Source organism: Atta colombica, unplaced genomic scaffold (genome assembly GCF_001594045.1).
Source record: "Atta colombica isolate Treedump-2 unplaced genomic scaffold, Acol1.0 scaffold110, whole genome shotgun sequence".
Classification (NCBI taxonomy): Eukaryota; Metazoa; Arthropoda; class Insecta; order Hymenoptera; family Formicidae; genus Atta; species Atta colombica.
The window spans coordinates 695,101-707,927 of record NW_017259196.1 but is presented as its reverse complement, the minus strand read 5'-3'; the positions used below and the strand labels follow the sequence as shown (position 1 = coordinate 707,927).

Sequence of the window (12,827 nt, the reverse complement as noted above, 5' to 3'; positions counted from 1 at the left end):
GTTTTATTATAATTCAACAACTTTTATTTATATGTAGGAGATGTGAAATTAAAATTATTTCATTCAAGGGTTCATTAAACTATCCCTCCTATTGATGATCGGCACGCTTCTATCCTGAGGATTTAGTACAGAGACAAACCATATTTACTTTCGATGATGCGATTTTATCAATAGTGTCAGAAAATGTATGTAGTCACGCAGTTCCTAAACTGAAAATGGATGTACTGGCGGTAGTGTACATATGCGAGTGCCATATTAAAGTGCAGTAACAGAAAACATTTACACCGTAAATTAGAATAAGTGTGTTAACCATATATAAGCTTGTTCTTTTTGGCTGAACTACTTTTGCACTTTAGTTACATTTTATCTTCTTTTTCTCTCCAACAGGAAAGAAGAGAAAGAAAGATGAACTGATGCAAAAGTTCAGTCAAAAAAGAACTGGCTCATGATTATTATCAGTTCAGTGAAGTGAATTGTCAATTGCCGTCTATAGCGTCGCACATCTGTCGTGATGAGTTTTTTAATTCATCGATTGATCAATCGCATTATACGCAAATGCAATACGGGCTTCGCACAATAAAAGGAACAGAGAGCAGAGAACAGAGAATAAGAATTTCAACCTATCAGAAACTGTATTCTACAATACATGATTCATGATAGGTTGAAATTCTTATTCTCTGTTCTTTTTATTGTGCAGAGCCCTTTATGGAACAAAATTACATTTGCGCATAACGTGTGCAATTGATGAATTAAAAAACTCATCCGATTTAGGTAGAACTAAATGAACATGTTGTCGGACGAGGAGAATGACGAACTGCAAGACTTGGAAGCGATACGCGATAAGGTTCTTAGCAACCCACATAGCAAGCGTATGCAAGTCAGCGCTTGGGAAGATGATGATGATGGTGTAGAAGCAGAACGTAATGCAAGAGGTTAGGATTCTGACCGGCTTCTCCACTTGAAATTCTCTTCAAGAATTAATTGCATTTGCGATAATCAAAGGAAACTGTTTGTCTATAACTTCAAAACATTTTCTATTAAAGAACTTTCTCTCAAATTAATGTCGTGTTTTTATATTTTTATTACGTTTCCTTTTCCCTCTAGAACCTGATGCAAAAGCCATGTTAAACGCTGCCGAAGAGGGAAACCTGGAAAACATTAAGAATTTGTTGAATAAAAACCGCCATTTACTCAATTGTACCGATAAGGACGGCTATACTCCGCTTCATAGGGCATGTTATGGCAACAATGTGGAAGTGGTGGAGGTAAGTTTAAGACAATTATTTTCTTCCCTTAATATTTATAAAATTATTTATTAAGTGATTCTGGCTCTGTTCCAACAGTATCTACTTGAAGCAGGGGCTAAAACAGACGCTAAAACTCAAGATGAATGGCAACCTCTACATTCTGCATGCTGTTGGAACAACACAGAATGCGCTGAAGCCTTAATCGCAAATGGAGCAGATGTTAATGCAACAAGCAAAGGAGATCAAACACCTTTACATTTGATTTCTGCTAGTTCATACAACTCTCCTGCTCTCCAGCTTCTTCTCTTGCATCCTGACACAAATCCCTATCTGGTTAACTCAAGTGGAGACACGGCAGATCAAATCGCGAGAAGGACAACCAAAAACTATCCCATGTTCGAAATAATTGAACCCTGCCTAAATGAGATTTAAGGTAAGCAGTTAAGTATTTGTGTTGGATAAACGAGATATCAATATATTTTATTGCAGTAAAGATTTATTTGATATACATATATACATATATTTGCATAGAAATATCAGCAGGAGGAATGCAAACATTGGAAAAATGAGTCGTTTGTGTAAATGCGTCTTTGTTGTTGTGTTTTATGCTATTCTATAAAAATTTATGTATATAAATTACATTCTTGAACAAGATATACAATCTATATGAATACATATGATCCAATATAAAAGTTTATATAAAAATATAATGGGGGATATATAATTACGAGTGTAATCGTTATATCGGAAGAGTCTATCAGAATAATACTTCATCGCATTGTTCATTTTTTCTTCAGTATATGTCATAATGATCATGACTATGGATAAAAAAAGATGAGCGCGATTAACCGAAATGAATATATTAATTTTTAAGTAATAACAGAATGACAAAACTGAAAGAACTAAATTATATTAAGAAAGGACATGAAAAAGCTACACGTTAGGATAAACATTGCGAGTGTAATATAAAACATAAAGTCATGTTTATACTTCCAATCAAAATCTCTTTCTCGATATATAAGTTGTCTTCTCAGTTCATCCATTTGTTTTTGTATCGTTTTTAAATTGTTTGAATAATGAGTTTACAGATCAGTATGATGTTAAATTGACAAATTTCGGAGTGCCGTTGCTGAGACGCTTAGATCCTTCCCAAATGAGAACGGTAAAGTCTTCCGTGATTGCGTATAAATGATGCTGATCCAGAGACCACGATACAGCGATTATTGCACCACAACCTCTCACATTATTCGAAATTTCTCTGACTAACTGCAGGTCCCAACTGCTCCATAATCTATATCATCAAAATACTTCCAATAATTGTTTGTAGATTTAAAATAATTAAATAATATTTTCATCGTACCTTATTATTCCGTTGTCTAAACCAGTTGCGATAACATTGACAGAAATACCCTCCGGTGCGTTACTGTAACAAAGTGCCGTTACACATCGTCTGGATAAAATAGACCCTACAGCCCTCGCATTTATAGTGTGCACTGTCAATTCGGACTGATTGTTGGTCACGTTGTCCTCTGATCTAGGAATGTCATAAGTAGCAGCTACATCCCCAAGTGTTTCACTAATACACAGGAGATGTATAGCGTAACCTTGGTCACGAACTATTGATTTCACGTACGTTAAGCTGTTCCAAAATAAAAATACAGATAAGAACTCATATAAACATATAACTTCTTTCTATATTTAAATATGTAGAATTTATTTTTCTACCACATATACCTATTCAAATCCCAAATAATAATGACACTACTGCCATCGCCGGAACAAGCAATGCTAAATGTACGTGATAGAGATATCACTGTCACTCGATTGTTATGAGCTAGAAGTACTGTCGCAGGTGTTGAACTGAATTCGATTTTACCCGCAGTCCCTATAGTATATGCATGCACTGTGATTCTGCCTGATAAATGTCCAATCCAAAGTTGTCCGCAATCAGGAGTAGATGCTAATGTCGTAATCTAAAAAAAAAAACAATTTGGGATTGTATATTAAATGTTTTATTTTAAAGAAAAAATAATATTCTAATCTTGCTGTATTAAGAAGTTGTTTTCTTTTATTAGTATTTAATTTTGTCTTATTAATTATAAAATGTGTATAAAATTAAGACACTTACGGGATCAAGACCTGAAGATTTAATTAGAGGCCTTGGCGGTTGTTCTTTCTTACATTTTAATCTAGCGATTCCATCTGTGCTGCTCCATGATGCTAATGCAACACCCAATACAGACATACCGCTTAACATACTGCTGCCTAATAACACAAAAGAAATTTTCATTCTACTAGATTTAAAGCTTTAAGTTTTATAAGAAAATGTTACAATATGCAATAATCGCGATATAAATCAATAACCTTTTTCTTTGGTGTAACCGAGGAGAAGCGTGGTATAATTAGGCAAACCAAAAACGTCACCAGTTGCCAAAGGAACTAGAGAAGCTAATGGAGTTTTGTGCTTAAGTTTCCAACACAATATAGGCTCATTGCCGGGCGCGCCTACATAATTTCCCCATTTTATACCTACGATTACATCAGACAGTTGTAACATTTAATGGATTTATGTAATATATTTGAATTATCGCTAATATAGATTGACAGTTTAAACCATAGAAAGCTACAGGGAAGATAATTACCACTGATCCCTTCAATAACCTGCGGTATTTGATTAGGTAACGTTATATTGCCAAGATTTTGAATCATTGGATGAGAAGCTCTGAATAGTTGCGCGGGTGTTTGACCATATGTTCGTACCATGGTTTCCCAGGCCTGACGTTCTAAAGGATCGGTTATCTGTTCTACGTCGAATCCGTAATAAGTCTAAATATAAAAAATGAATTATTCATATTTAATTGTTCAAAGCTATGCTATGATAATGTAAGAATACGTACTGCGGGATGAAAAACATTTATGGCTTCTATCGCCGGTCTTCCTGTCTGTCTGAATCCAAAGACGAGATCGATCCAATATGGCAATACTTCTCTCACGATATCGGATTCTAACGCGGCTCTATGTGCCAATATAAATAGTCGCGCGTCGCCGCCGCACCATTTCGGTAATTCAACATCTCCAACTTTATTACCATTTTGTCGAACACCGAAATTGAATCCTGCAACATATATGAATTCACATTAACTTATGCAGATGTTATTTTTTTCAATATTAATTGCAATATACTCGGATTTACCTTCGAAGTTTAATAAAAATTCAGGTAAATAGAAAAATTCTGGTATTAGTTCCTTCACATCTGTTGTTGAATCACAACTAGTTAATCTCCATGTGGTAGCTAATGCATGGAATGTTCGGTCAGGAATATCAAAATTATTATCTAAAAATAAAAACAAGTTTATGAAAATAATTAATTTTTCAATGAATGTCATTATAAAAGAATAATTTTTGTAACTACCTTGATAACAAAGAAACATGCTAGTAAACGGTGGAAGCCGTACCAAAAAGTGTAATACAGTTCCAGAATTACTATAATGAGAGCCATAATGGAATGGTCCTTGATTCAAAGCAATTAAATTTAATCCTTCTGTTAAAGTTTGTTTCAAGTACTATATAAAAGAAATTTATTAGTGATGCTAAAAACACAATAATAATAATTACTTTTAATGGCTTACATTATAATTATTTATGTAATGTTGTTCGTTCTTTTTATCTTGCACAGCCATCGGTCGTTTGAAATTCCTGTAAAATATACAAGTGTATTCGCATATATATTTGAGAATGTACATGCTGTTGATTTTCCATCATTTACCGATAAATTTTCGGATTGTTCAAATCAATCTTTTCGCTGACATAGTCTGCCAAAACAAACGGGAATACGGGATATTGCATTAAGTCATTATATGAACGACCTGCCAATTTATTCAAGCAAGTTATGTATTCCCAATTGGTGAGCGCGCCACTTCTCCATAAAGCTAGAGCTTCTCCTAAATCATCGCCAGGGATTCGCCTGGGTAAATTGCAAGCGGACAATTCCGTCGCAAACTCGTCTCTTTCCTTGGATGAATTGAACGCTAACAGATATGTTCTGCCAGTAATGAGAAAGATTTCGATAGCCCTCTCTTGCAATTGATATCTTCTTCTGTGCAATTCTCTAATATCCTCGAGACGCCAAACAGTACCACCAGCCACAGCCAAATCGAAACCACCCAATGCTATCTATAATTAACAATGATTAGAATGAGAAGAAGTTTTATTAATTAATTAATTGTGAAATTGTATTTTTAAAAATTAAAGGAACTCACGTCCGTATGCAGTGGCGTATCAGGATTATCCGGAACGAAATACACGCACGTCTCGCTTATGAGGACTTCTCCAGCTAATTCAGCCCTTGGTGTAACAACTTTTGCCTGAGACATCTTACGTATTTTTTCACTTGTATGTAAACGTTCGATCAGAGTCGCGGTATTAGAGTCTTCACGAACACTCGTAAATAAGTACGATAATGGCACCTCGATATTAGAAGACGCTATAAAATATAAAATTTAAGATTAAAATGTGAGTTTCTCTATATTCTCTAAATTTCTTTGCATGTGTTAAATGTTAATTAGGAGATTGCATTTACTTAAAAGATCACAATCTTTGAATGCTTTCTGTAATATTTTATAATATTTATTTTGATCTATAAATATACCTAATTTATCTTGATATTCAGGCAAAAGAAATCTCTTGTCAATATTTAAGTGACACCTCTGAAGTCTTATTCTGACTCTTGCAGGACCTTCAGTTGGATCTAATTCCCAATTTTTGGGGTAGCTTTCAGAAAAATGCCATGGCGCCCGTTCGTGGGTTATTCGTTTGGCTATGTCTCTCCATCTAGCAACTGCCTGAGCTTCTAATGCTCGCGAGTGTTTCAATTGCTCCATCAATACCTTACGCTCACGATTTTGTTCCTCTACAACCGAACGGGTTATAGTCATAGCGCTTTCGGTTAGTTGCTTCGCTAGCGCATCAAATCTCTTGCCAATTCTAGCATAAAATTATATCGTTTTATTAATTTTTTAACAAAACGTACGCTAACTTTCGAAATAAATATGCATTTACCTTAAAATAGCAGGATAATTGTCGATACAAATGTCCTGATCCGGATGTACATCTCGACGTAACACAGCTAATTCGTCATTCCATACTTCAGGATTAGCTTGTTCAATCCCTTGGGCGAGATTCCATACATGCAGAGCTTCTCTCAACTCTGCACATACTCTAGCATCGGCACTCGGCATTTCATTCCGTTTTTGTAATAAGTCCCAGAAGAACACAGTAAACTTTTGCTCCAGCTAAACATAAATTTCGATTTTATCGAGTTGAAACAAAAGTTCGTAGCGTTACGAACTTTTGTTTCAATATATAAGCAGTTAATTGGAAAATTAAAAGTTATATGTGTGAAAGGATATGGTGAGACAATAGTAAGTTATTTAAAAAAAAAACTCATATTTCAATATAGATAGATAATTTTACATTTTACTGTAAAATAATAAATGAAGAGACATATTACACAAATTAATGTAAATACCTGTGGATGAACTTCCAGAATACACGACAAGATTTCACGAGCTCTCGGTTCTTCCATTAGAGATCTGATGGCATAAATTCTTGTATTGATATTCTGATGTGGCTCTAGCAGCCATACCATAATTCTAGCCGTATACTTTCTCAAAGCTGATTTGACGGACCATGTATTGCTCCAATGATTTTTTTTCTCCAGCGGATTGCATAGTCCATGCAGAAGAATCGAAAACAGTCTTCTCGTTAGTTGCAATTCACTGATAGATGGTGATGCGTCAGCGGCCATTATAAATTCAACAGCACGTGTCACAATAATACGAAAACGATCATTCAGTTCTCCTTTGCTAGGTTCGCGCAGTACAGGAGACGAATTTGTGTGAAGGTTCGCATAACTAGACGAACGGGATCCATGATCGCTCTGCTCACTGGATGTTGTGAGAACTGGAAGAAATTTTTTATGTGTAAATACACAAGCGCCGCAAACTTTCGCGCGTTGTAATTACCTGAGGTAAAATAAGATGCTGAAGCCAAGTAGGAAGCCGTGCTACGTAGACGGAATCCCGAAGGATTCGACATTTTAGTAGTGAGTACATCCAATTCTCCGTCGAATAATGCTACTTGAGCGTCTCTTACGATCGTGCAAATCAAACTTGTGCGGTATCGTAACTTTTCCGATAATTCCATGTAATCGAGTATCAAGTGTAGATCTAGTACCGCTTGCATTTGATGAATTCCCGGTAATTCTAAAAGTTTAGTCGCGATTGCCACGAACAGTACGTGGATATCTCGATGAAGGGATGTCGAGGTACCTTTATGCACAGCTACAACCAAAGCTTGTGCCAATGACTCAATCAAACCTTGCTCCAAAAGTACCCTCAATGCATTTGTATTCTGAAATAATGACAAGTAATTTGTATAGTCATATGTCAGATGTTCATTATCGTTTCCATTTTCAATACCTTTGCTATTATGTCAGTGATAAATGATATTATTGGTCTGGCTACATTCGAATCAGAACCTGCGGCCTTCGCAATCATTGCCATTATCGGTGGCATTGCCGCCAATGTTGGACCTCGTAGAGCTAAATTTTCTAAAGCGACAATCAATGATTCGCTTCCGGGATATAAAGCTATCTGATTTCCTAAATGCATGAAATACTTGTGTTTTATAAATTTATTAACTTCCTCATCGCTAGCGCGTTGTAGGTAGGTTTGTACCACCTGTAAAATACCATGAGATACTGATGAAACATTTCATTCGCTCCGCGTCTTGGTAAAAATGTTATGCGGTATATATTGCATTAAGAAATTATTTACCTTGATCAACGCTGTGCGTACACGAGGATCGGGATCATTAGCTAAAACTAATAGCAATTCAGCTCTTAAAACATGCTTCAACACTAATCCAACTTGACAGTCTGGTAACACTCTTACAGCATCTCTTAATAGTAACAACAGCCCCTCGCAGACTAAGCCCTGACACGCTCTTCTTTCATCTACATATGTTGATTGTTTGTCCTAAATACATAATAATGCAAGATTCGAATAAATAATTAAAATTATATTATATAAAGATTTTACATTTTTCATTATACATACGTTGCTTAGAGGATTGGATCCATCACTACCTGCAATTCCGGAATCTTCTCCGGCACTAGTATTATCTGATGACAGCACTTTTTTACGATCTTTCTTTTTAGGACTTCGTGATTTTTGAATCTAGAAAAGCGAATAATTGATAATATATTGTAATATTCATGTAATGTTTGCAATCAAAGAAATTTTATATTGCAAAGTACCTGTTGCAGTCATACCTGTTCATTTGTCAATGCCTTATTTAATTTGCTATTCTCCACTACGCCTATCAAATCATCAGAAATGACTTTATCATTCTTTTTCCTTGAATTCGTATCCTTCTCTTTGAGTTGCGGCAACATAAAATAAATATTATGTCGCGAATGAGTAACGTAAGTCTCCGAGGCTTGATGAATGAGAACCAGATAATCGGTGATTGCGACTAAGTGAGCAAATTCCGGCGGTGCACCCATTAAGGCGCGCATCAGTTCCACAATAGCGATTCCGGTATTTGAGCTCAGAATGATACTTCCTTCGTCATGCATTTCGTACATGAAATGTTCCTACAAAAGATAAGAGATGTTACTAAAAAATATATAAATTGATATATATTTTATTGTATGTAGACATTTTAATGTACAGATTGTTCTATTTACCTTACACAAGGTAAGAATCGTATCCACAATACCGACCCTGTTTAACTGTGATGCATTGAATTCACGATGGGAGTGTTGATCTCGCAATAAAAGTAATAACGCTTGTAATAGTAAATTTAATGTATCATATTTCATCCACGCTCTCCATGCGGTAAGTGCGCCTTTAATCAATCCCGGATCTGTAATAACAGCTTCGCAGTTTTGTGAAATTGAGTGGTTACCGCTGCCGATATCTTTGATGATGATCGAACTATCGCATGCCGCATCCAGCATCGCCTTCAGAATGTGTCTACCTGTGTGACACCTAGACGATTCCAGAACACGCAGAATAAGTGACGTCCCGCCATCCGATCGATATTGATTCAAGAGTTCTGAATCACTACGAACAAGATGCAGGATTATGGACAGAGCCAAAGCTTGTTCTTCCTCAGTGGAGTTTAATTCGACCACCTACAAGGATTCATAAATGTTTAGAAGAGACATATGCAGATTGCTTTGATTATTTCTTTTTTAATTAATTTAAAAAGATATTTACTCTTGCAAAAAGATATAAAAATACTGGTACACCACCCACTAAGATCGTCGCAGGCACAAGACCTCGATATTGCTGACTTTCTAAACGAGTAGATGTAATTGGAGATATCGATAGAGGTGGTTGTTGCGATACTCTGTGCTCCGGGACCGAAACGACTTTAAAACCTGGTTGGCCCAGGAAAATACTTCTTACAACAACTATAAAAATTATGGCAACAATAATAATATACAATAAAAAAATAAAGTACATAATTTATGATACAATAAAATGTTAATAGCATATCATAAATAACTTACCAGCAGGATTAGCGACAGCTTGGGGATATAAATGTACGATACTAGGGTTTTGAGCCTCGTAACTGAGAAGTAAATTATCTTGCAGCTCACTAAGATGCGAGTTTGTCGCATCCATAACGGCATCCCAATCGATTTTCGATTCTGATACTACTGTTTCGACAGCGCGCCTCAAATAAGTACCGCCATAAGATTTTCGTCGGCTTAAATCAAATTTACCACCTTCTACAATGTATAAAAGTAGGTATTAAAAATTCATGTAACTACAATGTTAAACTTTTTAGTGTACAATTACACATTTATGATTACTATATTAAAAATAATATATTGCTAACCATATTTTACTTCGCGAATACCATTCAATGCGCCAGATGCAATAAGAGGTGCAAAATCAGGTTTTGTCGTGTTTAGAATACAATCTGCCAAGTTGGTGTAATTTGGTCCAAGACCTGCCAAATGCAATGCACGCTCTTTCGTAAATACTGGACATCTACGAACAACAATCATTGGAGATGTACAGGTCTACTGTATATGAATTACTTAGATACTGAATGACAAAATAATGTACCTAAAAATCATTAAATTTCCGAGATACCACGCGCCAATACTGCTCGATCCGACTTGACCTAACAAAATACACGTAGTACCAGGTTTTCTTACTAGTAAACCGTCAAACGGTAATTGAGCATTAATTTCTTTCCAACCGTTTACCCACAGCGTAACTTCAACCACCGCACTACGCTTATTCAAGACAGTATCTTTAATGTTTAAGGTCAAGTGATGCCAGCATCCCGAAGGAAGCATACCATTTATCGAAGTTTCAGAAATCGTTCGATTTATCTTATCATCCGGTCGAGTAAGTCGTAAGATTAATTTATCTAAATGATAAAATCAATATCAGCATAAGTTTTTACTTCTAATTAGCAAATTTTAAGAGTGAATCACCTGATCTGAGATCGAGCCAAGTTTCCAAAACCAGTGATTCGAATCCAATGGATATCAAATGTACTACTGATGTTGGCGTGGGTGTTGATACAGAACCTGCTATGACTAGAAGAAAAATCAGACATCGATATTTTTTTTACAATTTTATAAATGCATTTTATAAATCAGAATAAGAAATGAAACTTAATGTTATAAGTAAATAAAACTCCCATGTCTTGATGAATGTCTTAATGATGTCTTAATGACAAATATGCAAAAAATTAGAAATACTAAATATAACCGTTTTACATAATTAATGACTGTTTCTTTTCTATACTAACCATCACGACTCCAGTCGTCAGAAAGGATACCCCAGTCTGACAGACTCTCACTATCCGAATCGAGTAATGGGAAAGTGTTGTGAATAGTCGTACGTCCGCCAACTAGTAACCCTCTTTCTATCCTCAACCACATGGAAGCGGAACAACCGTGTAACCACACTGACCAAGCAAGTTCCGGTCCGATAGGCAGACACGTTGCATGTATGGACCATGGACTGCAAATTCCCGCAGCAAGATGCTTCTTTTTGAAATTATTCACGAGATTCTCGGCCTTCTCCAGATTCTTATGTTCCTCGGTCTGGATTTTCAGCGATGTTTTTGTGTTATATGGTACAGGGAATGACAGGATAAAATTCGGCTGAGGTTGTGCGGCCAGCACCAAGTGATATAATGGTTCCAGCAACGGTAACAAAGGTGGTTTCTTCACTTTGAAAAACGACAGATATGCGACTAGTTCCGTCGGCGAAATTGATTGTGTTGCTAATAATGTAAAAACTTCCAGTGCCGCGTGCTGCAAGTCTGTAAAAATTCTCTATATAGTGTGCTAATATTTTATGAATATGTTAATATATTTCTCATGTTAAACTACCTCGATATCGCGGATCGTTATTTGTAAATACATTCTTAAAACCATTCAATATCTTCATAATAGTTCCTGATGCCGCGAGGGCAGCACAACTTGAGGCACTTTCTCGACAAGTAATAGTAATTCTTCGCAATCCACTAGTTATTATCGATCCTCTCTCTAAATCTAAATCTCTATAAAAAAGGATTTTATAAAGGTATAAAGTAAAATATTATAATGCGCATTAATATTTATATATTCATAAAAGTATTCAGGACTTACTGTTCGCTGAAATGAATTAAAAGGTCTATTGCCAAGGAACATAAAGCAGGATGAGCATTGGCATGACCTCTCGACTCTATTACAGGTCCAAGGAGATTGCTGCTTTTTTTTGGCATGCTATTGTTAGTATTTTTTCCAGGCACTTCAATATCCGCTTCGTATCCGTCATCAGCAGTTACGTATTCGCCAGTACTACTGTCTTCCGCGCCGTAATCCGGTAGAGTCTCCAACGACATGGTTGGAAGCTGTAATAAAATTGTTGCACTAATAAATTAATAAATATTTAGAATTCTTAATTTTTAACAATTAATATAAAGTTTTATATTTATTTATTAATTATTAATTTAATTATGACGTACTCTGGGACGCGGTTGCTGCTGTATACTGTTTTCCTGTGCTGGCTTCAACATAGAGATCTTCAACACCGCGTCCACTATCACAGCTATTCCACGGCCAAGCATTATTCCGGTATTCATTAGTATTTTTCTTAATTCCATGACTATGTCACAATCATCTACATCGTACAACATTCATTACACAAAATTGGCAATGAATAAATTTCAATAAAGCGAATGACTAATATAATTCCACGCATAATTAGATAACGTCACGATCAACCGAGATTTTAAGAATGACGTTTATCATCTGCCTACAATCCTTAAACTGTTTTTCTGACGAGTAAACACGCGAAACATCTTCGGATTATAACGCCACAGCTGCATGAGCGACTATATAGGGTGAACAATTTCAAACGTCTAAAATGATCTAAATATCTCGAAAAAAGAAAATATTATATATGAAAAATCGTTTTAGACAAAATATTTATATGACCTGATGAGATACAAATAAAATTAATTTTTTAAAAATCAATTTTTCATGGTCATATGAAA

At 35.6% G+C, this 12,827-nt stretch overlaps 2 protein-coding genes across 12 annotated transcripts in view; one reads left to right on the top strand and one right to left on the bottom strand.

Moving 5' to 3' along the window:
- The first annotated feature begins 374 nt into the window (after positions 1-374).
- LOC108693890 (ankyrin repeat domain-containing protein 49-like) lies at positions 375-10,806 on the top strand. Of its 9 annotated transcripts, none has more exons than XR_001932052.1 (6): positions 375-505; positions 772-932; positions 1,105-1,265; positions 1,344-1,680; positions 10,598-10,681; positions 10,750-10,804. XR_001932052.1 is itself a non-coding variant. In XM_018203085.1 (4 exons), the coding sequence occupies exons 1-3, from the start codon at positions 782-784 to the stop codon at positions 1,677-1,679; spliced, it is 648 nt and encodes a 215-aa protein (XP_018058574.1). In that variant the 5' UTR covers positions 692-781; the 3' UTR covers position 1,680; positions 7,116-7,138. The 9 variants fall into 9 exon arrangements, 4 of the variants coding, with proteins under 4 accessions (XP_018058574.1, XP_018058571.1, XP_018058572.1 ...); XR_001932054.1 differs by having other exon boundaries at positions 380-458; XR_001932055.1 differs by having other exon boundaries at positions 404-421.
- LOC108693888 (lysosomal-trafficking regulator) overlaps positions 1,722-12,827 on the bottom strand; it is a 20,337-nt gene continuing 9,231 nt past the window's right edge. For all 3 annotated transcript variants that reach the window (XM_018203077.1, XM_018203076.1, XM_018203078.1), the window contains exons 6-35: positions 12,297-12,451; positions 11,938-12,182; positions 11,680-11,849; positions 11,091-11,609; positions 10,771-10,875; positions 10,394-10,703; positions 10,161-10,315; positions 9,829-10,050; positions 9,533-9,729; positions 8,998-9,447; positions 8,581-8,904; positions 8,366-8,485; positions 8,084-8,284; positions 7,727-7,987; positions 7,271-7,658; positions 6,775-7,208; positions 6,306-6,538; positions 5,896-6,230; positions 5,507-5,730; positions 5,014-5,420; positions 4,877-4,943; positions 4,660-4,810; positions 4,441-4,581; positions 4,145-4,362; positions 3,890-4,073; positions 3,612-3,776; positions 3,376-3,512; positions 2,982-3,220; positions 2,608-2,886; positions 1,722-2,538 (exon numbers count right to left, since the gene is read on the bottom strand). In XM_018203077.1, coding sequence (XP_018058566.1) covers positions 2,337-2,538; positions 2,608-2,886; positions 2,982-3,220; positions 3,376-3,512; positions 3,612-3,776; positions 3,890-4,073; positions 4,145-4,362; positions 4,441-4,581; positions 4,660-4,810; positions 4,877-4,943; positions 5,014-5,420; positions 5,507-5,730; positions 5,896-6,230; positions 6,306-6,538; positions 6,775-7,208; positions 7,271-7,658; positions 7,727-7,987; positions 8,084-8,284; positions 8,366-8,485; positions 8,581-8,904; positions 8,998-9,447; positions 9,533-9,729; positions 9,829-10,050; positions 10,161-10,315; positions 10,394-10,703; positions 10,771-10,875; positions 11,091-11,609; positions 11,680-11,849; positions 11,938-12,182; positions 12,297-12,451 — 7,238 coding nt within the window. In that variant the 3' untranslated portion in view covers positions 1,722-2,336. The remainder of the gene's footprint in view (positions 2,539-2,607; positions 2,887-2,981; positions 3,221-3,375; positions 3,513-3,611; positions 3,777-3,889; positions 4,074-4,144; positions 4,363-4,440; positions 4,582-4,659; positions 4,811-4,876; positions 4,944-5,013; positions 5,421-5,506; positions 5,731-5,895; positions 6,231-6,305; positions 6,539-6,774; positions 7,209-7,270; positions 7,659-7,726; positions 7,988-8,083; positions 8,285-8,365; positions 8,486-8,580; positions 8,905-8,997; positions 9,448-9,532; positions 9,730-9,828; positions 10,051-10,160; positions 10,316-10,393; positions 10,704-10,770; positions 10,876-11,090; positions 11,610-11,679; positions 11,850-11,937; positions 12,183-12,296; positions 12,452-12,827) is intronic.

Coding starts and splice junctions, on each gene's coding strand:
- LOC108693890 (XM_018203085.1), top strand. CDS start 782: ATGAACATGTTGTCGGACGAGGAGAATGACGAACTGCAAGACTTGGAA. Junction 933..1,104: donor AGCAGAACGTAATGCAAGAG/GTTAGGATTCTG, acceptor TTTTCCCTCTAG/AACCTGATGCAAAAGCCATG. Junction 1,266..1,343: donor ACAATGTGGAAGTGGTGGAG/GTAAGTTTAAGA, acceptor CTGTTCCAACAG/TATCTACTTGAAGCAGGGGC.